The sequence below is a fragment of the Panthera onca genome, chromosome X (assembly GCF_046562875.1).
Source record: "Panthera onca isolate mPanOnc1 chromosome X, mPanOnc1 haplotype 2, whole genome shotgun sequence".
NCBI lineage: Eukaryota > Metazoa > Chordata > Mammalia > Carnivora > Felidae > Panthera > Panthera onca.
In genome coordinates, this window is record NC_138357.1 from 88,841,453 (window position 1) to 88,866,175 (window position 24,723).

The 24,723-nt window shown below is 40.8% G+C and overlaps 1 protein-coding gene across 1 annotated transcript in view; it reads right to left on the minus strand.

Moving 5' to 3' along the window:
- The window catches only part of RP2 (RP2 activator of ARL3 GTPase), a 49,616-nt gene that overhangs the window by 10,787 nt on the left and 14,106 nt on the right, over positions 1-24,723 (minus strand). The window contains exons 2-3 of the mRNA XM_081793215.1: positions 16,334-16,999; positions 10,715-10,829 (exon numbers count right to left, since the gene is read on the minus strand). Coding sequence (XP_081649341.1) covers positions 10,715-10,829; positions 16,334-16,999 — 781 coding nt within the window. The remainder of the gene's footprint in view (positions 1-10,714; positions 10,830-16,333; positions 17,000-24,723) is intronic.

Genomic DNA, 24,723 nt, shown 5'->3' on the forward strand with positions numbered 1-24,723 from the left:
CACAGTTTCAGTGCCATGTTTTCCACATTTTGTGTGTGTGTGTGTGGGGGGGGGGTTAATAAGATTTTTAAAAGTTTTTTAAATTTATTTTTGAGAGAGAGAGAGAGTGTGCACGTGTGCATGTGAGCGGGGTACGGGCAAAGGGAGAGGGAGAGAGAGAATCCCAAGCAGGCTCCACACTGTCAGAGCAGATCCCAATGCGGGGCTCCATCCCAGGAACCATGAGATCATGACCTGAGCCGAAATCAAGAGTGGACACTTAACCGACTGAGCCACCCAGGTGCCCCACATTTTGTGGGCCTTGTTGGGGATCCTGCTGGTTAAAATGGCCCCCAGATGTAGTGCAAAAGTGCTGTCTAATGTCCCTAAGCTTAGGAAGGCTGTGATGTGCCTTTCAGAGAAAATACCTGTTGGATAAGCTTCATTTGGTAAGAGTTATATAGTGCTGTTGGCTCGATGTGAACGAATCAGTAACATATACTGAGTAAGATGTCTTTGGATAGAAACAAACTTATGACAAGATTATGTATGGGTTGACTGACAAAAATGTTGTGACCAGAGATTTATAGAAACTTAACCCCATATTTCTCCTAGGAACAGTACTCACTACCTCAGTGCTCACAGTGACTCAACATAACTACTGTGAATAATGAGAATCAACTGTATTAGAAAAGAAGAAATTATCTACAATCAATAACCTAAGCTTAAACCTTAAGAAACTAGAGAAAGAAAAGCAAATCAAATATAAAACAAGTGAAGGAAGGAAATAATACTTAGTGGAGCAGAGAACAATAAAATTGAAAAGAGAAGAGCAATAGAAAAAAAATCAGTGAAACAAAGAACCGCTTCTTCTCAAATTACTAATAGCAGGAATATAAGTGGGACATCACTACTGATCCCACAGATGTTAATAAGAATAAAGAAATACTATAAACAACTCTATGTCCATAAATTTGATAACTTAGATTTCTGAAATGAAACCGTTCCCTGAAGGACAAAAACTATCAAAATTCATTCACAAAGAAAAATATAGCCCTAAGTACCCTGTAAGTAAACTAATAAGTAAATAATTTAATAAGTAAATTAAACTTTCTAAAAATCTTTCTCCCCAAATCTCCAGGCCCAGATGGTTCCACTGGTGAATTCTATCACACATTTAAAGAAGAAATGATACCGGGGCGCCTGGGTGGCTCAGCCAGTTTAAGCGTCCGACTCTTGGTTTCGGCTCAGGTCATGATCTCACGGTTCGTGAGTTCAAGCCCCACATCGGGCTCTACACTGACAGCATGGAGCCTGCCTGGGATTTTCTCTCTCCCTCTCTCTCTCTGCCCCTCCTCTGCTCTGTCTCTCAAAATAAATAAACTTAAAAAAGAATAAGAAATTATACCAATTCTCCAAAATTTATTCAAGATCATAGAAGAGAAAGGACACATCCCAACTCATTTTATGACGCCAGCATTACCCTAATATCAAAGTCAGACAAAGATATTACAAGAAAACTACAGACCAATGTCCCTCATGAACAAAGATGCAAAAATCTTCAATAAAATATTAGCAAACTGAAACTGGCAATTTATTAAAGAGACAATCAATCTATCATGATCAAGGGAGTTCATCTCAAGAATACAAGGCTGGCTCAACATTCAAAATCAACAAAAGTCATTCACCAGATTAAATGACTAAATAATAAAAAAAAACATATTATCTCAATAAATACAGAAAAAAAAACCATTCAACGAAATTCAACATCCGTGCCTGATAAAAATTCAACAAACTAGGGACAGAATGAAACTCCCTTAGCCTAATAAAAGGTATAGATGAGAATCCTACAACCAACATCATTCTTCATGGTGAGATTGAACACTTTGACTCTGAGACCAGTAACAGAACAAGAATGTCTTCTCCTCACTACTTTATACAACATGATAGTGGAAGTCTTATCTGGCATAATAAGGTATAAATCAATAAACAAATCAATAGCATGTCAAAAGGACAGAGGAACCAACCTAAGAGAACTTTCAATGGCTGAAACTGGAATAATTTGATAGTACTGGATTATAACCCAAAGAATAAAGTACATATTCATGTTCCCTACTGATAGAAATAGATGATCGAATAAATAAATGGGGGAGAAGGGACAAATATTTCTTAGAGAAGAATTCCAAGCAACGTAGGCAGATACCATCACCTCCAGGAGGTGTAGTTTAATTCTCCTCGCCTTGAGCGTAAGCTGGTCTTAGTGACTCAACTTCCAAAGAACAAAGTATGAAAAGGAAAAAGCAGGAACTTTGCAGTGTTTGGGAAACCTGGCAGAACCAAGGCTGAACTAAGGCCAGCCGATGCCCCAGTGATAAATCACATTGATATCCTGTACCCCCTGATGTGATGCGATGAGAAGGGCACTTCACCTCTTCCCCCCAAACCTCAATCTAAGCAGAGGAAACATCAGTCACACCCAAATGGAGGCACATTCTATAAAACAACTTACCAGTACTGTCAAAATATTTCAAGGTCATGAAACACAAAGAAGACTAAAAGAAACTGCCACAGATTAGAGGAGACTAAGGAGACATGACAACTAAATGCAATGTGGGATCTTAGACTGGATTCTGGAAGAGAAAAAGGACATGACTGGAAAAAAATTGGTAAAATTTGAATAAAGACTACAGTTTAAGTTCATAGTATTTTACCAATGTAAATTACTTGGTTTTGATAAATGTACCACGGTTATGCTAACATTAGGGGATCTGGATAAAGGGTATATGAAAGCTCTTTGTACTACCTTTGCAATTTTTCTGTAAAACTAAATTATTCCAACATAAAAAGTTTATTAAAAACACAGCTGAGGGGCGCATGGCTGGCTCAGTCGGTAGAGCATTCAAGTATTTTTAAAAAAAATTTTTTAAATGTTTTTTAAATTTATTTTTGACAAAGAGAGAGACGGAGTGTGAGCAGGGGAGGGGCAGAGAGAGAGAGAGACGGAAACACAGAATCTGAAGCAGTCTCCAGGCTCTGAGCTGTCAGCACAGAGCCCGATGTGGGGCTCGAACTCGTGAACTGTGAGATCATGACCTGAGCCAAAGTCGGATGCTCAACCGACTGAGCCACCCATGCGCCCCGAGCATTCAAGTATTGATCTTGGCGTTGTGAGATCAAGCCCCATGTCGGGCCTAGAGCTTACTTAAAAAAAAAAAAAAGCTGAATGGGAGAACATATTTGTAAATCTTGTATCTGATAGGGGGTTAATATTCAAAGTACATAAAGAACTCATATAACTCAATAGGAAAAAAAAAACCAATCATTAAAAAATGGGCAGAGGATTTGAATAGACATTTTTCCAAAGAAGACATCAGATGGACAACAAGAACATTAAAGGGTGCTCCACACCACTAATCATTAGGGAAATGAGAAATCAAAACCATGATGAGATTTATCACCTCACACCTGTTAGAATGGCTATCATCAAAAAGAAACAACAGGGGCGCCTGGGTGGCTCAGTCAGTTAAGCGTCCGACTTCAGCTCAGGTCATGATCTCACAGTTCGTGGGTTCGAGCCCTGCATTGGGCTCTGTGCTGACAGTGCAGAGCCTAGAGCCTGTTTCGGATTCTGTGTCTCCCTCTCTCTCTCTGCCCCACCCCTGTTCACACTCTGTCTCTGTCTCAAGAATAAACATTAAAAAAAAAAGAAAAAACCAAATGTGAGTGAGGATGTGGAGCAAAGGGAACCCTTGGACATTCTTGGTAGGGATGTAAATTGGTGCATCCACTATGTAAAGGAGTATGGAGGCTCCTCAAAAAATTAAAACTAGAACTACCATGTGATTCAGCAATTCTACTTCTGGGTACTTGCCTGAAGAAAATGGAAACACCGACCTGAAAAGATACATGCACTCTCGTGATCACTGCAGCATTATTTACAACAGCCAAGATATGGAAACAACCATTAATGTCCATGAATGAAGAAAGAAAATGTGGCATGTTTACACAGACACACATACACAGTGGAATATTACTCAACCATAAAAAAGGAAGCCTTGCCATTTGCAACAATACAGATGGACGTTGAAAGCATAATGCCACGTGAAATAAGTCAGAGAAAGACAAACTCCGTATGATCTCATTTATATGTGGAATCTGAAAAAAACAAAAACAAAAACAAAAAACCCTGAACTTATAGATACAGAGAACAGAGTGGTGGTTGCCAGAGAGATGTAGGGCGAGGGGAGGGCCAAATGGGTGAGGAGCTCAAAAGGTACAAACTTCCACTTATAAAACATGTAAGTCATGGGGGATATAATGCCAAGCATGGTGACTAGAGTTAATAATACTGTATTGCATATCGGAAAGTTGCTAAGAGAGTAGACCATCAAAGTCCTCGTCATGAGAAAGAAAATTTGGAACTGCATACGGTGACAGACGTTAACTAGACTTATCGTGATGATACTTTCACAATATACACAAATACTGAATCGTTGTTGTACATCTGAAACTAATGCGTTATATGTGAACTATACTTCAAAAACACAGCTCGAAGTTTCTCAGCTCAGACTAGGAGCCAAAGTCCCTACAATGGCCTAGAAGGCCCTCTATCATTGGACTCTTTTACTACTTCTCAGACTTCATCTTGTGTTTATTGAATAAATGAATGAACGAATGACCCTTTCAAACAAAGGAACCCAAGTCTGACTAATCATTAGAGCCATCGGGGACACTTTTTAAAATGCAGATTCTAAGACTATGTCTCAGAAATTTTCGAATCAGTCTTTCTTATGTTTTTAAAAGCACCCTAGATGGTTCTGAGGATTCGGCAGGTTTAGATTTTCAAGATGGAAAACACAATGAATTTTCTCAATTAGCAGTCAAAAAGCTTTATTGATTGAAAGTAAATAATTTGTGGGGCACCTGGCTGGCTCAATCGGTTAGGCGTCCGACTCTTGATTTCGGCTCAGGGCATGATCTCAGGTTCATGAGTTCGAGACCAGTGTTGGGCTCTGCGCTGACAGTGCAGAGCCTGCTTGGGATTCTCTCTCTCCCTGCCCCTCCTCTGCTTGCTTGCTCACTGTCTCTCTCAAAATAAATAAACATTAAAAAAAAAAAAGAAAGAAAGTGAGTAACTGCTTTAACTGGAGAGGAAGATTTAGAGACTCTGAGGTGCAAGGTACTTGAAATAAAAGTGAATTTTCTGGGAAAAAAAAAAGTTTGCCCTTGGCTCAGAAGAGTGGTTTGCAACTGGGAGAGATTTTACTCCCCAAGGGGCATTTGGTGATATCTAGAAACATTTTTGGTTGCCACAACTGGGGGTGTGTGCTCCTGGCATCTGGGGGGTAGAGGCCTGGGGTGCTGTTAAACACCGCATAATGCACAGGACAGCCCCCCACCCAGTTATCCGTCCTAAAATGTCAGTAATGCTGAGGTTGAGAAACGCTCCTTAGGATGATTGATGGTCACTTTTAGATAAGGACCCAATCCACCCAAGTCCTGCTGGAATATTTCCACTGACAAGCCTGCTCCCTGTTCCATATCAGTCAATGCAATATTGGGCAGCCAAAAATTTTTCCCCAGTATTTTATTTTGAAAAATTCCAAACAATATAGAAAAGTTGGAAGAATAATATAAAACATCCATTTGCTCTTCAAATGTTAACACCCATCAAATGTTAACATTTGGCCCCATTTGCTTTCTCACACGCTACACCCACGCTGTTTTTGTTTTGCAGCCATTTGAAGAGTGGACATGATGACAGGACGTCATGACACTTCAGCACGAATCTCCCACATGACTACAATATCATTACCATACTTAAGAATACTAACAGTAATTCCATAATATTATCTCCAAACTTCCTGAGGTTTCCCCAAGATGTCTTTTATAGCTTTATAGTTCACCCCATCCCAATCCAAGTTCCAATTAAGTTTTATTCATTGTATTTAGTTGTTATGTTTCTTTTAATCCACAATGGTCCCCCATCATTTTTGTTTCCCAGGACATTATCTGAAGAGCGCTAACCAGTCGTCCTGTAGAATGTCTTCTTTTTAAGATTTGAATCATTATTTTCTCATAGTGTCATTTAACATGTCCCTAGATTTCCGTCCTTTCAGATAAACTAGCAATTAAGTCTTGATTGGATTGAAGTTATTTTTGGGATGAGCTCATCACAGGTGATGCTGTGAATTTCTTATTGCATCGCATCAGAAGAAACACAATGTCAGGCTGTCCTGCCCTCAGTGATGCTAAGTTTGATGGGAGTGATTACCAAATCTCTGCTGTAATAGTACATTTCCCTTTTGAATGAGAATGTATAAATATCCTATTTATTAGCAACTTTTACCCCAACAGTTTTAGCACCCACTGATAATCTTTATCTGAATTAATTATTACCTTGGGGATTGGATGATGGTGATTTTGAAAGTTTATCACTCCTTCTACATTTATTAGTTCATAGTATTCTGTAAAGTGGAGAAGAGGTTTCCTTTTATTTCCTCCTCCCCCCTTTTTCATCATCACTATGGATACATGGATTTCTTTTTTTTTTGTTTATTTATTATTGAGCGATGGAGAGATAGAGCATGAGCAGGGGAAGGGCAGAGAGAGGAGACACAGAATCCGAAGCAGGCTCCAGGCTCTGAGCTGTCCGCACAGAGCCCGATGCGGGCTCGAACTCACAAACCGCGAGATCATGACCTGAGCCAAAGTTGGATGCTCAACCGACTGAGCCACCCAGGCGCCCCAGGATACATGGATTTCTGTTGTTAAATCAATTCCGTTCATTATCCTTTGTGATGCCCAAATTATACCAAGTTTGGCCAGTGGAAAGGGATTTAAGTTGGCTCCCGTGACCTGGCATGACCTCGTTAGTCTGTGAGTACTTCCTATGGGTATCTCTGGTTTTAAAAGTTATTTATATGATGTTTATTTGCTGAAATTCCTGTAACATCTGCCCATTGGTTTTAGTTCTTTTGTTTAGTCCTTTTATTTCTTCCATGTGGAATGTTGTGTTACTTAAGCACAAATATTACACTCGGGGTTGGAGCATTTCTATTAAATCACTCCACTAACATCTCATGAGCACATAAATCGTTAATGTAGACCTGCCCATATACTCACTTCATCCCTAATCTCACACTTTAGGATGTCCATTACAACTATTGGCTCAATTTCTTTTTTTTTAATGTTTATTTATTTTTGACAGAGAGCGAGTGAACATGAGCAGGGGACGGGCAGAGAGAGAAGGAGACAGGATCCGAAGCAGGCTCTGCACTGACAGCAGCAGGCCTGATGTGGGGCTCGAGCTCACGAACCATGAGATCATGACCTAAGCCGAAGTCAGATGCTCAACCGACTGAGCCACCCAGGTGCCCCTGCTGATTCAATTTCTGAAACCTGCTGAGAGTTTAAAGGCTTGTTTTCAAGGTTCCATCAGAATGCTCCCATGTCAAAATAGTTGCATCAAAGGAACTAGGACATCTGTACTCTGAAAGCTATAAAACACTGATGAAAGAAATTGAAGATGAAACAAAGAAATGGAAAAATATGTCATGCTCATGAACTGGAATAACCAATATAATATTGTTAAAATGTCCATACTACTCAAAGAAATCTACAGATTTAATACAATCCCTATTAAATACTAACAACATTTTTCACAGAAACTAGATTAATCTTAAAATGTGTATGAAACCACAAAAGACCCTGAATGGCCAAAGCAATCCTGAAAAAGAAGAAGAGTGGCACCTAGCTGGTTCAGTCAGAGGAGCATGCGACTCTTGATCTCAGGGTCATGAGTTCAAGCCCCATGTGGGATGTAGAGATGACTTAAATAAATAAAACTTAAAAAAAAGAAAAAGGTGAATACAGCTGGAGGTATCTCAATCTCAGATTTCAAGATATACTACAAAGCTATAGATAATCAAAACAGTATGGTACTGGCACAAAAATAGACACACAGATCAATGGAATAGAGTCCAGAAATAAACCCATGCTTATATAGTCAATTAATCTATGACAAAGAAAGCAAGAATATACAATGGGGAAAAGACAGTCTCTTCAAATAGTGTTGGGAAAAGCGGACAGCTACATGCAAAAGAATGAAACTGGACCACTTTCTTTTTTTTTAATTTTTTTGAAATGTTTTTATTTATTTTTGAAGGAGAGAGAGAGAGAGAGAGACAGAGCATGAGCGGGGGAGGAGCAGAGAGAGAGAAGGAGACACAGAATTCGAAGCAGGCTCCAGGCTCTAAGCTGTCAGCACAGAACCAGATGCGGGGCTCGAACTCACAAACTGTGAGATCATGACCTGAGCCGAAGTTGGATGCTTAACCGACTGAGCCACCCAGGCGCCCCAGAAACTGGACCACTTTCTTACACCATACACAAAAATAAACTCAAAGTGGATTAAAGACCTAAATGTGAGACCTGAAACCATAAAACTAGTAGAAGACATAGGCAGTCATTTCTTTGACATCAGCCATAGAAACATTTTTCTAGGTGTGTTTCCTCAGGCAAGAAAAACAAAAGCAACAAAGTAAAAAGGCAGCCTACTGAATGAGAGGAGATGTTTGCAGATGAATATCTGATAAGGGGCTAATATCCAAAATATATAAAGTTCCTATGCAACTCAACAGCAAAAAGTGAAATAACCCAATTAAAAATGTACAGAGGACCTGAACAGACATTTTTCCAAAGAGGACATACAGATGACCAACAGACACATGAAAAGATGCTCAATATCACTGATCATCAGGAAAACGCAAATTAAAACCACAATGAGATATCACCTTACACCTGTCAGAATGGCTAAAATCGAAAGCACAAGAAATAAGCATTGGTGAGGATGTGGGGAAAAAGGAACCCTCAGGCACTGTTGGTGGAAAGCAAACTGGTATAGCCACTGTGGAAGACCATGTGGAGGTTCCTCAAAAAGTTAAAAATAGAACTTCCCTATGATCCCATAACTGCACTTCTGCGTGTTTACCCGAAAAACACAAAAACCCTATAATTCATACATACACCTCTATGTATACATTATTTATAGCAACATTATTTATGATAGCCAAATTATGGAAGCGGCCCAAGTGTCCATCAATAGATGCATGAATAAAGGAGATGTGGGGTGTGTGTGTGTGTGTGTGTGTGTGTGTATGCATACATACGCACATATAACATGGAATATTACTCAACCATAAAAAGAATGAAATCTTGCCATTTGCAACATGGATGGAGCTAGAGGGTATAATACTAAGTGAAATAAGTCAGCCAGAGAAAGATAACTACCCTATGATTTTACTTATATGTGGCATTTAAGAAAACAAAAAGAAAAAAGACAAAAAAAAAAACCCGGCCTCTTAAATACAGAACACTGGTGGTTGCCAAAGGGGAGGGGGAGTGGGGAAAGGAGTGATATAGATAAAGGAGATTAAGAGTACACTTATCATGATGAGCACTGAGAAATAAACATAATTGTTGAATCGTTATGCTGTACACTTGAAACTAACATAACACTGTATGTTAATTATACTTAAAAAAAAAAAAAAGGAGCCAGGTCATAATTTCTGATATATATACTCTTTAGTAGATGCAGGCACTGGGTTAGAGCAAATCCTTCATATTGCTACAATAACCACAAAGGTGTATGAAGTACTGTATTAATGGCTGAGTCATACCCAGCATTAGTTATTAAAATTCTCCCAACAATCCTCCAACATTTTCATATAGGTTTCACGGTTATTACAATTTACACATAAAAAGCATGTAAATGCAGACATGCCATCTTTTTAGGGTATATTCCATCAGCACGGCATATTACTACACATATTGGCTCCAGCCAGTCAAGAAAAGCCTGATGAATCTTGAGCAAACCATGTCCCTGCTCTGACGGACAAACAGAACTCTGTCCTTTAGAATCGGTATACCTTCAAATACATGTAGGCAGATATAACCCTTCAGGAGGGCACACAAATTCCAGTTCCTCTGTCTGCAGACATGTTTTCAGTATCTGAAATTTATTGGTGGCATTTGTCCACTGGGGAAAACAATCCTAATTATACATGGAAAGTTAATCATATTAAACACATAAAATAATATACCATTTTGTTTATATTTCTTATTTCCTTTCCAGTAGGGTCAAAGCACACTAAAGCAGAAAGAATCCTTATAAAGTGCTTTGTAACTCTGGGCAGGGAGAACAAAACAGTCACTCACTGTAGTACAATACAATAAGAATTAGAAATAACAAAATATATAATAATGAAATGTGACATTCAAGTACTAACATGACAGAATAGGGGGGAAAGACCTACTGCCTAATTTCTAGTTAGTTATACAGGGATTTTTGAATGATGTGAAATTCTGACTTTTTTTTTAATGTTTATGTTTGAGAGAGAGACACACACGCAGTGAGAGCAGGGGAGGGGCAGAGAGAGAGAGTGGGGGGAGACACAGAATCTGAAGCAGGCTCCAAGTTCTGAGCTGTCAGCACAGAGCCCAACGTGGGGCTTGAACCCAAGGACTACGAGATCATGACGTGAGCTGAAGTCGGACGCTTAACCGACTGGGTCACCCAGGTGCCCCCAAATTTTTGCCAGTTGTGAACAGTAACAGGAAAAAAAACATAAACAAGAAAAAGAAGGCAATGTAAGAGAAATGCTAAGGGCAAGAGTAGTTCTAATCATGCATCAGGAGGATAACCACACAAGTACACCAATCATCCAGAAGGTACCTTTACTCAGCAGAGGAAGGAAGTCAGGTGCTTTCTCCCCAAAAACTCTCTGAGCATCTTCAGCTTTCATTGACACTTCCTTGGTTTGAACTAGGAAGAATCCTTTACCAACCATCTGTGGAAAATAAAGTTTCGTTTGGATTTTAAAATGAACTTCTGAGATTAAAACAGTATTTTCCTATTCTAGCATTTTCCGACATAAAACCGTGACACAGCAGGCTGATGTTTGTTTGAATCAGCACTCTGATTCAGGGTGTTTGCTCTAACAAGTTTTCACATACGCAAGATTTTTCCAGATGGGTGCTTCTGGTTAAGAATTAGTGTGTGGTGCGTAAGGAGTTTGGTGACACATGCAAACGTCCAGTGAGAATGGTTAAGTAAACTAGGGTGCATTCATCACATGATGAAATAGCACAGTTCATGAAATATACGACAAAAGGGGGAAGAGCTTAAGTAATAATTTTGAAAAGCATGATACAGATGTATACGGTATAACACAATAATAATAGACTACATTTATGGAGCACTTACTGTGTGCCAGGCAATTTTATGCACTTTATGTATGTGTAACACATTTAATCCTCTCGTGTGGTAGGTGCTATTATTACCCTCATTCTACAGGTGAGGAAACTAAGGCACAGAGTGGCCAAGAAATTTACCCAAGGTCACACAGCTATAAAGTAAGAGAACTGTGATTCGAACCCAGTTAATCTGCTTATAGACTAAATAAATTAAAGATTATTCCCAAAAAAACTATTCAAGATAGAGTACATTATGGATGGTTTTTAAGTTTATTTCTACTCTTCTTCATTGCTACAATACTGTACAGTGAGTACACATTGATTTTTTTTAACGTTTATTCATTTTTGAGAGACAGAGACAGAGCGTGAGCAGGGAAGGAGAGGGAGGGAGACACAGGATCTGAAGCCATAAGTACACGTTGATTTTTGAAATAACTATGAAAGTAGTTTTTAAAACTTGCACAGAATTCAACCACTTAGTTTTTTTAGCAAAGCCTCTTGGATTTTTTTTTTTAAATGTTTATTTATTTTCGAGACAGAGAGAGACAGAGCATGAACGGGGGAGGAGCAGAGAGAGAGAGGGAGACACAGAATCTGAAGCAGGCTCCAGGCTCTGAGCTGTCAGCACAGAGCCCGACGCGGGGCTTGAACTCACAGACCATGAGATCGTGACCTGAGCCGAAGTCAGACGCTTAACCGACTGAGCCACCCAGGGGCCCCGCCTCTTGGATTTTTAAGTATAAAAGTAGCATGCATGGGGGCGCCTGGGTGGCTCAGTCGGTTAAGCATCCAACTTCAGCTCAGGTCATGATCTCGCAGTTCATGGGTTCGAGCCCCGCGTCGGGCTCTGTGCTGACAGCTCGGAGCCTGGAGCTGCTTCGGGTTCTGTGTCTCCCTCTGTCTCTGCCCCTCCCCCTCTCTCAAAAATAAACATTAAAAAAAATTTTAAGTAACATGTATGCTCAATACAGAACACTTGAAAAATAAAAAATAGAAACAAATATGAACCAAGGTGCTATCACTCAAAGATGCCCCTGCCATATAGGTATACTTCCTTTTATCCTCCCAGTGTTCGTTTTCCCCCCATTACAGAAATAACACCTGTTCATTGCAAAACCCATATAACTGCAAAAAAGAGAAGAAAGTCCTGCTCTGAATCCACTTCCTAAGAATAACCACAACTGCTAACATTTTAGTATATATAACTTCGCAGACTGAGATCTCTAAAAAAAATAATAATAATAATAATTCAGATACTTATATGATATTCTACAAATCTTCCCTTACTTGACTGTGAATACTTCCCAGCTATTCCACTATAAAGTCAGTTTTAATGGCTCATCATATTTCACCCTATGGCTACGTTATTCCATACTATTCCATCAAATTGGATTCAAACTCAAATCCTTTTTCAGAGCCTTCAATGCTGCCTCAGAAAAAAAAAACATACATAAAAAAAGTAGCAGAAATGTGCATGGGCATCACTGCCAGGTGATGACTGCAAAGTTACTTAAAATTGCAGGAATAATCCTACCTCTGTTTCTAATTTTCTAGAGAGCTCACTACCTCTCATTTCATACTCAGACACATAAACTGACAAAAGATGATTAACTCAAAATACTGTTACCTAAAAACAAATAACAGATTATGAAACTTGATCTATTTCGATATCTCACTGCAGATATCCGGAGACTCCTTTTTCATGGAAACTCTTCTACTCTTAAAGACTTGAAAATAGTGCTTAACTACCCAACTTTAAATTATGCAATACGTTACTTCCCAACATTTCAGACCACTTTTACATTAGTTTGTCCTGTGCGTATCTGTGATGTAGCCAAGAGGAAGCAAGAAATCTTTTTAGGTGAGAAAATTGAGGCCCAGTAACTTCTCTTGATTCACTCTGGAATGTGTTTTCTGCTTTATCCAGCTTCTCTGGACTTCCTAGATTAAAAAACCTCTTAGGATACATTCAATTTATAAAAATAATGTGAATCAAAATTCTGTGCTGGTCCTAGGGTTGAACATAACCAACCAGAGTCAGCAATCACAGTTCCAGTTGAGGCTGTCTTAAGGTATTTAGGTTATGGTATGAGAAAGACTCAAGGGTTGTTTGCTTGTTTTTTCCATCTCAGAATTAAGTAGCTCCTACACATATTTTCCTGGGAACTCGAGCTTCATTGAAAAAAAAAAATGTAATCTCTCAGGGGGCCTGGGTGGCTCAGTCGGTTGAGCATCCGACTTCTGTTCAGGTCATGATCTCACAGTTCTCAGGTTCCAGCCCCACGTCAGGCTCTGGGCTGGCAGCTTGGAGCCTGGAGTCTGCTTCAGATTCTGTGTCTCCCTCTCCCTTTCCCTCTCTCTGCCCCTCCCCTGCTCATGTTCTGCCTCTCTCTCGCTCTCTCAAAAATAGAAATTGAAAAGAATTTTTTTTTTAAAAAAGGGGGTGCCTGGGTGTTTCAGTCGGTTGGGTGGCCGGCTTCAGCTCAGGTCATGATCTCGCGGTCTGTGAGTTCAAGCCCCGTGTTGGGCTCTGTGCTGACGGCTCAGAGCCTGAAGCCTGCTTCCGATTCTGTGTCTCCCTCTCTCCCTGCCCCTTCCCTGTCTGTCTCTGTCTCTCCCAAAAATAATAAACATTAAAAAATTTAAAAAAATATGTAATCTCTCTCTTAACATGTAAATTGGTGATCTTTTAGCATGTTTTGATACCCTCTTCACATGTACTCGGTGTCTTCTTCGTTTTGTTCTTTTTAGTCCCTAATTCTGTGCTTTCAGAACTAGAGAGGGTAAGTCCAACCCGAAAGTCCCAGGGATTTTCCTTCTAGGCTGAAGGGTGGTATCTGCCTTGACTCCCCGTACTTCCCTCACATTCCTGCTCCACCAGGCACCTGTCAACTCTCCTCTACTGCTGAGGCAGCAGAGTAGCATCGGACTTAAGGGCTGAGACTGTGGTCTACAAAGCCAGGCTGCCTGGATTTAAATCATGGCTCTGCTGTTTCCTGGCTGAGGGGCCTTTTGCCAGGTACTTACCCTCTCTGTGGCTCATTTTCCTTATCTGCAAAAAGGGAAATAAACGGCACCTATTTCATAGGTTACTCTAAGTCAAGTGAGTTACTTCATTTGAACCCCTTATAACGATGCCTGGCATATGGTGAACACTACCTAAGTGTTAGCCATTATTATTGCTGCTGTTGCGCTTTTGTTTCAAACTCTTCTGTAATCCAGAAGGACATCTAAAGAACATCATTCTTCCTGGTCGTGTTGTTTTCAAGTGCACACGACACTGTCATTTCACACATCAGATACCGCAAGTGAAAAGGTAAAGAACATATGATGACTCATGAGGAAAGATGGTGTTTGTTCTGATGGCTTTTTAAAAAATAAGTGTGCTATCCACTCCTTGTTACCCACCAAAAAGGAGTTTAACCTGAATAATGATATCTTCTGCAAACTGTATGTAGATTTAAAAAAAAAAATCACCATACAGGATAAAGCAAATACTGACTTCTCAGATGTTGGATTAACATATGTGACTAGATAGCTCGAAGGCCAGAAGTACTTTTCTATATCTTACCAGATTCACAGCAAGTTTTTATCAGATTGGCATGAACAAAAAAGAAAATACCACAGTCTTAAATGTGCACTTTGGCTTCTGTTGTTTTGAAAACTAGATTTCAGATATGCTTTATGGATTTCAGACACGGGTTTTCTAGACCGTAGGATGTGTAGCCACAGAGAGGAGGTCATCTTTGGTGGGGCTTTTTTCCCTTATAATCTTCCTTTCGACAGAACTGTTACAATTTCTAGAAAATCCATGGGGCGCCCGGGTAGCTCAGTCAGTTGAGCATCCGACTTCGGCTCACGTCATCATCTCGCAGTTCGTGGGTTCGAGCCCCACATCGGGCTCACTGCTGTCAGCCTGTCAGTGCAGACCCCGCTTCGGATTCCCTGTCCCCCTCTCTCTGCCCCTCCCCCACTTACACTCTCCCAAAAATAAATAAATATTTTTAAAAATCCAATCAAAAAGAGACTTGGTAAGTTTTCCATCCGCCGCTTCATTTCTGGAAGTCTGATTTTTAAATTCAAAGACTCCTTCTGAAGGATACCTGATTACTGGATAATTAATACAGCCTTCTGCTGTCTCCCCACTGGAGCACCCGCCAACGCAGGAACTGCTGCTTCCTGGAGCCCCTCATCTCTCCGTCCCCAGGTATTCTGCAAGTGGGAGCCGCTCCCGATAGAACTCCTCTCTAGTCCCAAATTCACCAAGTCCCTGATCCTGAGCCCACAAGCTGCTATCCCAGCCCCCACCCTCATTCTGACACACCAGCTGCCTCTTCACATAGCAACAGGGAAAAGGCGAGTGGTGTGGGGCTCGTTCCCACAGTCACGTCAGGGGCCAAAAGCTGTACTCTGAAATGTCTTTCCCACCTTCCCTAGCCAAACTCCTAATAAATGAGGCCAGGCTTTACTCTGCAGTACTACCTTTGTAAGCTTCCACGGCAATCATTTATTATAAAGAATGGAAGTTCTCTGGGGGCAGAGAATTTCGCCTATGTATCTCCATCTCCGGCACATGCCATATTTCATCAGCTTTAAGTTGCCGTCGATTGCAAGATGCATTTCAGATAAGCAAAAACGTGGAAAACAAATGTGCATCCTATAATCAATGAAATACGGTAACAGAGTAACTCTTCACACAGTAAGTGCTTAATAAATGCTTACTGAATTGGACTGTATTTTTAAAAGTTTCTTTGGGAAAGTATTTTGAGGCCCAGAGGACTATAACTTAAGAGCTGCCTGTATTTTTCTTTTTTTAAACGTTTTATCTATTTTTGAGGGCAAGTAAGTGGAGGCAGGGCAGAGAGAGGGAGAGAGAGGATCCGAAGTGGGCTCTGTGCTGACAGCAGCGAGCCCACTGTGGGGCTCCAACTCCCGAAGTTCGAGTTCCTGAGCCGAAGTCGGACACCCAACTGACTGAGCCACTCAGGGGCCCCAAGGACTGCCTGTATTTCTACCAGCCAATTTGAAAAGAAAGTTCTCCAGAAAGTGGTGTGCTTCTACCTAGGTGTGTGTCTGTTTCTCTGGTCTCTCTCCTTACCTCATCAATTAGTTTTCTGGCATTTGCGATTGTATAATCGCCAGCAAATAATACCACCAAGCAGGATTCATCACTGTTCTTCGGCCTCTGACCCCGAGACACTGGAACGATACTTCTGTTGGCTTCTGTGGAAATGCGGACAGCTTTGAGCTCTTCGGTGGCAGGGAGAGGAACATGGTCTTGAACCACGGCACCTTCTGGAAGAAGGCTCCAGTTGAGTTCTCCTGACACAGGCGTGAAGTCATGAATGTTGCTCCAGGTGTTGTTGAAGATACTTAGCCCTGCGTCTTTGAACTGCAACGCTAGCTCAGGGTAGTACCACTGGAAACAGCCAAACCTGATGTTTGTGGAAGACTCAATGATGGGCTGAGTGGCACAGCACAGAAAGACTTCCAGCTTCCTACAGTCCCTCACACGGAACTGCTGGCAGGCTAACGTGCATTTGCAATCTCTGCAATTCCGGAAAAACACGCTGCCTTTCACAGGTCCCAGGAAAATCACGCAGTTAGCACAGTCATCGATAGTGATTGTAGCCGAGTGATCAAAAATATAGATGTTACAGTTCTCACAGTCTTGAATGAGGAACTGTTGTCCTGCCACTTGGCCAGGCAAGCGACCTACTGTTTCATCCTTCAGTCCGCTGAACATGTAGTCTTTTGGATCAACCTGCAGGGACAAAACACAGGCCTTGAGTATTATCAACAGCATCGGACAAATAATAGTCCGATAGACTATAGTCCGATAGTCAAGTGTCTACTGGATCCCAGGCACAATTCTTAAGTGCTAAAATCTTAAGTTCCTACTCTCCTCGACTTTGCAACATAGTAAGAAAATGAAGAGCGCAAATTATTTTTTTTCAATAAATAAAAGGAATGGGAGGGGGCAGAAGGGAGAGGAGACCATGATAAAGGAAGATTCAAGGACACATCAGCCAACCAATGTGGGGACACTGTTTGGATCCTGTTTCAACATACTAACTGTAACAATACCTTTTGGAAACGATTGGGGAAATCCTCATACACACAGCACTTTGGATGTTATTAAGGGATATTTCAGCTCTGACCCTTTTTCTGTTTCTGATGCTTCGCTTTTTTGGTTTTTATTTTTTTAATTCAAGTATAGTTAACACATAGCATCATATTAGTTTCAGGTGTACAATATGATTCAACAATTCTATACATTATATCAGGATAAATGTGCTCTTCATCCCCTTTATCTATTTCACCCATCACCCCCCCCCCCCCCGGCAGCTTCCAGTTTGTTCTCCATATTTAAGAGGCTGGGTTTTTGTTGGTCTCTTTTTTTTTCTTTATTCATTTGTTTTTGCTTCTCAAATTCCACAAGTGGAAATTTGAAACAGCTTCTGCTTCTCTAAAAACTTCTGAAATTGGAGATAGGCCCAGATTGAAATGTATTTCTCTATCCTTCAATAAACTGATGGATGGGTCTTAGTTTCTAAACCCCAACTGATTTCTGCATACGCTACAGAAACTGGAAGAACCTGAAGGCACAAGAATCATTCTATGTCATAACTTGCATCTGTAAATGTGATTCAAACATATCTTGAGCTTTTCCTACAGTGTAATTCTTCAAATGCCACCATTCCCATCTTTTACATATTCTAAACTAAAGCTCACATCACGTTTTAAACAGTATGCCTGGAATCTATCACATTACATATTTTAAAGTTCTAACTGACCACTCAAAATAGAGTCACAAAAAGGTCACTTTGATTTTTCCAAATTACTTTTGAGTCTACTTGCACTATTTTACCTCTTTGCAAATATTAGATTTCACGCCAAAACTGTTCATGTGCCAGAAATAGACTCCCTTACAGTAGGCAAAAATTGGATTATTCACAAAGGTTAACTTAATCATCTTGATTGTTACCAAACTAGCTTAAAGTGATTTATTCGGTATTGCACAATAAATGTACTTTTTCAGTTTTACATTACGTACTAGAAGGAGTACTCATCTGTAGCATGAAACAATAAAAGAGGCCCTTTGTTTCCCAGTCTTAATTCTGTCACCTATAAGCAACATGATTTGGAAAAGGTGCTTGAACTTTCCAGATCTTCAGTCATTCAGCCAACACCTGACCAACACCCAAAATGAGCTAGATATTCTTTTAGGCACTAACATGAGTATGATGTTTAGTTACTTCCCATAAAAAAAAAGTAAACCCTCACCTAAACAGATGATTTAAAAACAACTTGGCTGTGCAATGCACGATGCCTAGAATATTCTGGAAACATAGAGGAGGGACTCCAGGGGTGGGGGAGGCAGGGGTGTAAGACTTCACATACGAAGTCAGAGTACACGAGCTGGAGTTCACCCCCACAAAAGGGGTGGGAGTAAAGGACCCTCCCTTCCCACACCAGGCAAAAGTGAAAGAATGAACAAAATAAAACTCATCCGAGAACGTGAGGAAAACAGAAAGCGGTTTGGTGTTTAGCTGTGATACTAGAAGGCTAGCGGATGAAGCTAGAGAGGTAGGCAGGGGCCATGTTATAAAGCCTGGAAGTCATCCGTGGGCAACAGGGTGCCACAGGAGGATTTACGTAAGGAAAATGTACATTTCAGAAAGATGACTCTGATCGGAATAAGGAGGTGGAGCACGGATCTGAAGATTGTTGCAGTCATCCAGAAAGTGCTGGAAGCAGAGTGGTAGTTGGGAGGGAAGAGGAAGACGGGATACATTTGAGAACTATTGAGGAAGTATAATCGACCGACTTGGTAATTCAATATCTGTAGGAGGGAAGGCAGAGGGACGGGTCCAAAATGATGCCTAGTTCTCTAGTCGGTGATTTTTGACTTTTCTGACTATAATCCACATTAGTAGATTCTTCAGCACAGCCCAGCACACATACTTGTGAGTGTGCATGTACACATACCGAGGAAGTAAAAGCGTCACAAATAATATTTACCCTAATTTTGTGGTAAACCCCGAATATTTTCTATTATCCCACCTCTAGGTTTGAAAAAACACTGCTCTGGTTTATGTTCTTGGATGTTGGTAGTGTCATACACACACAAAACAAACAAACAAACAAACAAAAAAAAAAAACAGAGAGAGAGAGAGAGAGAAAGAAAAAAAATATAGAGGCAACACAGGTTTAATGTGGAAAGAAGTGTTCAAGCAGTTCTATTTCTAGGACGTTACAGGTGATGCACGTATATCAAGGTGCAATACTCCAGTTTGGTCTCTACCAAGAAACTCAACTAGCATAGCTTCTGGCTCCCCTATTGCCCAAAAGGGGCCCTTTGGGCAACCCCAAAGGGACTGAGTAAGGAAAACACCAAGAAAAGGGGAAACTATGAGAAATCCCTGTGGTACAGTGTGGGAGGATAAAATAGAAAAGGAACCTCTAGGGTTTCTGCTCTTGCTTCTTCCTCCCCTAAATCTTGAGACAACAGTATTTCTCCCACACTTGCTGGGACTCAGATCTCTGGTCAAGACTTCAGGGCAGGGCAGAGTGAATTTAGGGCAGGGCAGAAACCCTGTGCTGGTGAAGAGCTGGGAAAAAATAGGTGGGGGTGGGGGGCACCTGGGTGGCTCACTCAGTTAAGCATCTGACTCTTGATTTTGGCTCAGGTCATGATCTCACAGTTCATGGGTTTGAGCGAGTCAGGCTCTGTGCTGACAGTGTGGAGCCTGCTTGGGATTCTCCCTCTCCCTCTGCCCCTCCCTGGCTCATGCATGCTGGCACTCGCTCTCGCTCACGCGCTCTCTCTCTCTCTCTCCCTCTCTCTTCCCTTCTCAAAATAAATAATAAAAAAATAGGTAGGGACTAACTATGACAATTGCCCAGGACTTCTCCAAACCCTCATAATTGGCAGATTAAAATCTAAGGAGTGTCTTTTCCCCTTCAGTTTCCTGGCTTTTATTTTATTTATTTTTTAAAAATATAATTTATTGGGGTGCCTGGGTGGCTCAGTCGGTTAAGCGTCTGACTTAAGCTCAGGTCATGATCTCACAGTCTGTGAGTTCGAGCCCCATGTCAGGCTCTGTGCTGACAGCTCAGAGCCTGAAGCCTGCTTCTGATTCTGCGTCTCCCTCTCTCTCTGCCCCTCCCCTGCTCATGCTCTCTCTCTGTCTCAAAAATAAATAAAAACATTAAAATTAAAATAAAATAAAATAAAATAAAATTTATATGTAAAACATACAGTGTATACAGTGTGCTCTTGGCTCTGGGAGTAGATTCCCATGATTCATTGCTTACATACAACAACCCAGTGCTCATTCCAAGTGCCCTCCTCAATAATGCTGCTTCTCTCAACTACTGATGAGTCAAGCAGACCAAAAAAATGAAATCAACAATAATATATAAGATCTGAACCATACCATGAGAATAAGCCTGAGTTCTGCATCCAATAAATACAGTACACTCACAGTTTTCTTAAGGACATATGAACGCTTTTTAAATAAATCATGTACTAGATCATAAAGCCTAAATAAATTTTAAATAATAGATAACTTACAGACTATGACATGGGACCAACATGTAATTAAGTTAAAAGTTAATAACAAGGGGTGCCTGGGTGGCTCAGTCGGTTGAGCATCTGACTCTTGACTTCAGCTCAGGTCATGATCCCACAGTCCTGGGTTCAAGCCCCACATTGGGCTCTGTGCTTACAGTGAGGAGCTTGCTTGGGATTCTCTCCCTCTCCCTCTCTCTCTGTCCCTCCCCTGCTCTCTCAAAATAAATAAATAAACTTAAAAAGTTAGTAACAAAAGATAATTTTAAAAATTCTTGCCTACTGGGGCGCCTGGGTGGCTCAGTCAGTTGAGCGACCGACTTCAGCTCAGGTCATGACCTCACGGTTTGTGAGTTCGAGCCCCGTGTCAGGCTCTTGTGCTGACAGCTCAGAGCCTGGAGCCTGCTTCTGATTCTGAGTCTCCCTCTCTCTCTGCCCCTCCCCCACTCATGCTCTGTCTCTCTCTCTCTCTCTCAGAAATAAACATAAAACAATTAAAAAAAAATTCTTGCCTACTTGAAAATTTATTTTTTTATATGAAATATATTGTCAAATTGGTTCCATACAACACCCAGTGCTCATCCCAAAAGGTGCCCTCCTCAATGCCCATCACCCACCCTCTCTTCCCTCCCACCACCCCATCAACCCTCAGTTTATTCTGTTTTTAAGAGTCTCTTATGGTTTGGCTCCCTCCCTCTCTTTTTTTTTTTCCCTTCCCCTCCCCCATGGTCTTCTGTTAAGTTTCTCAGGATCCACATAAGAGTGAAAACATATGGTATCTGTCTTTCTCTGTATGACTTATTTCACTTAGCATCACACTCTCCTGTTCCATCCATGTTGCTACAAAGGGCCATATTTCATTCTTTCTCATTGCCATGTAGTACTCCATTGTGTATATAAACCACAATTGCTTTATCCATTCATCAGTTGATGGACATTTAGGCTCTTTCCATAATTTGGCTATTGTTGAGAGTGCTGCTATAAACATTGGGGTACAAGTGCCCCTATGCATCAGTACTCCTGTATCCCTTGGATTCCTAGCAGTGCTACTGCTGGGTCATAGGGTAGGTCTATTTTTAATTTTTTGAGGAACCGCCACACTGTTTTCCAGAGCGGCTGCACCAGTTTGCATTCCCACCAACAGTGCAAGAGGGTTCCCGTTTCTCCACATCCTCTCCAGCACCTATAGTCTCCTGATTTGTTCAATTTGGCCACTCTGACTGGCGTGAGGTGATATCTGAGTGTGGTTTTGATTTGTACTTCCCTGATGAGGAGCGACGTTGAGCATCTTTTCATGTGCCTGTTGGCCATCTGGATGTCTTCTTTAGAGAAGTGTCTATTCATGCTTTGGGCAGAAAACATGAATAGACGCCTACTTGAAAATTTAAAAAGCATACTGCTAAATAAACCATGGGTTAAAGAAGAAATCATAATCAAATCTAAAAATACTCAGAATTAAATGTTAAGACACCACATTTGGGATGCGGCAAAAATGGTGCTTTGACAGAAAGCTATAACCTTAAATAGCTATAATAAAAATACTCAAAATTAAGGAGTTAAATGCCCTTCTTAAGAAATTAGGCAATACACAATAAACTTACAGAAAGTAGGAGAAAAAAGATAAAAAATAATATCAGAGGTTAATGATTGAGGTATTAAATATGTAATAGAAAACATCAGCAAAGCCAAAAATATGTTTTGCTGGGGGGGGTGGGCGGAAAAAAAAGGGAAAAAATAGGCAAACTTCTGGAAAGAATGATCAAGAAATAAAAACAAAACACAGATAGTATGAATGAAAAGGGGGATATCACCCTAAATAAAGTAGAGGTTAAAAAGAGAACAGCATCAACAACTATATACCAACAAGCTTTAAGAAATTTTGTCTATGAAATGAACACATCTCTTGAAAAATAACTTATCACAACTGACTCCAGAAGAAGTTAAAAGCCTAAATAAAATGCTATTGCTACTACAGAAATAGAAGCAGTGGGCTAGCTAAGTGTTCCCACAAAGAAAACACCAGGCCCTGATGGTTTTATAAGCAGATTCAGATTTTATTTATCCCAGGTTTATGCAAACCTTAAAAGACAATATAAAACAAAGGAATAGTCCTAACTCGTGCTACTAGCCTTCCCAGTGAGATCCTAAGAAGAAAAACAAAGACACAGCAAAAGAAGAAAATTTAGGTTCATTTCACTCATGCCTATAGATCGGGGCGGGGGGGCGGGGGGGCGGGGGGTGGAGGTGGGGACAACAACTACCAATTAAATCAATCCCATAAAAAGAGGAAGCACCACAACCAAGCTGGATTCATCCCGAGTTGCGTGAAAATGGTTCAATATTGGAAGATCTTTCAATGTAAGTCACTACTATGTAATAACAACTTACATTTTACTCCTAATTCTTATTGCTCTCGTATGGGACCTTTCTTCCTCAGTAGATCTGAAGTCACTTTCTGTGACTTGTCTATGTCCTCTGATTCTCCTTTGCCCAGAGAGCCTTCTCCTAGGTCTGCTTGTCCACCTGTCAAACTTTTTCTGTGAAGCTTTCCAGTTTCCTCAACCGGAAGCCTGCTCTCCCTTTTCGGAGTATCTACATTACATTAAATACCAGTCTCTGTCCCTTCCTGTGCAGTGATCTTTGGGCTGGAATCCAATAACCAATCTATTTAAAACTGAATCCAATAACCAATCTATTTAAAACTGAAACACCACCTCCAATACTACCTCTTTACCCTTCTTTATTTTTCTCCAAAGCACTTAGCTTCCTTTTAAGGCACTATGTGTGAATTATATTTATTATCTGTATTCTACTGGTCCTCTATTACGACATAAGCTCCATGAGGGAAGGGATTATGTTTTGCTCCCCCTTGTTTTCCCCCGTACCTAGCACAGTGCCTGGCACCACAGAGACGCTCCACACATCCTTGCTGAATCCATTTAAACTACTTAATCTTTGTTACCTCAGAGTGTAACCTGAGGGAGGCAGCCCCTAGGTTTCTCTTTAATAAACAAACGTGAAGGGTAACTAAGTTTGGTAATCATACACTTCACACCCCATTCTCCAGTCTATCTCCAAAGAAGAGAGACCCTGATAAGGATCAAGAACAAAAATGATGTTCTTAGGGGCATTTAGTTAGGTCACCGTTCGAGTTGGCCAACTTAAGTAGGAAGATAATCATACACAAAGCCAGGCAGAGGCACTCCTAATATCAGTCCTGGGTTTCTCCTTTTTACATTCTCTTCCCTCCCATACCTGGGGTAAAAGGAAGGTGAGGCTACCTTCCACTTGGAAGATGGGAATGGGAATGTGGTCATGGCGCAGGCTACCAGGATCTGGATCTAGTCCAGGCCTTAAAGTGGAAAAAAGGAACATGCAAGAGTGGTTTCAGCCAGTTCTGCTTTAGGCTTTAAGGAGGGTACAAAACAATTCTCTGGTCTTCTTCAGCCTGTCACCTTGGCACTGATCCACCTCCCACAGTGGGGAGTGAGAAGAGCAAGAAAGCCATGAGTGTGGGAAAACGAGCCCAGGAGTTGGCCTGGCTCTACCAAGGCCTCAAGTTCAATGGGCAAGTGGAACCTTCAAGCTTCAGTTTATCGGTTTATGGTTTATCTCACTGTACCAGAAACTCCTTAAAACTTTGATGTGACACTCTGCGTGTATTTTCCTGGGGAATTAATTTGGGGTTCAAGGTTCTGGCCAAGTTATCTTTGTCTGAGATATGGATAGCAAGTTCAAACATTTGCAAGCACGTTTATCTAAGAATTAAGTATGTAACAAACCAGTGTTTGGATAAAAATAACAAAACAGAACAGTTAATACCTATGACTTAAAGGAATTTAGCTAATGTGTTTTGCATGCAAGTGATACATAAGATGCACGGTATTTAACGGAGAAATTTCAACTACGTT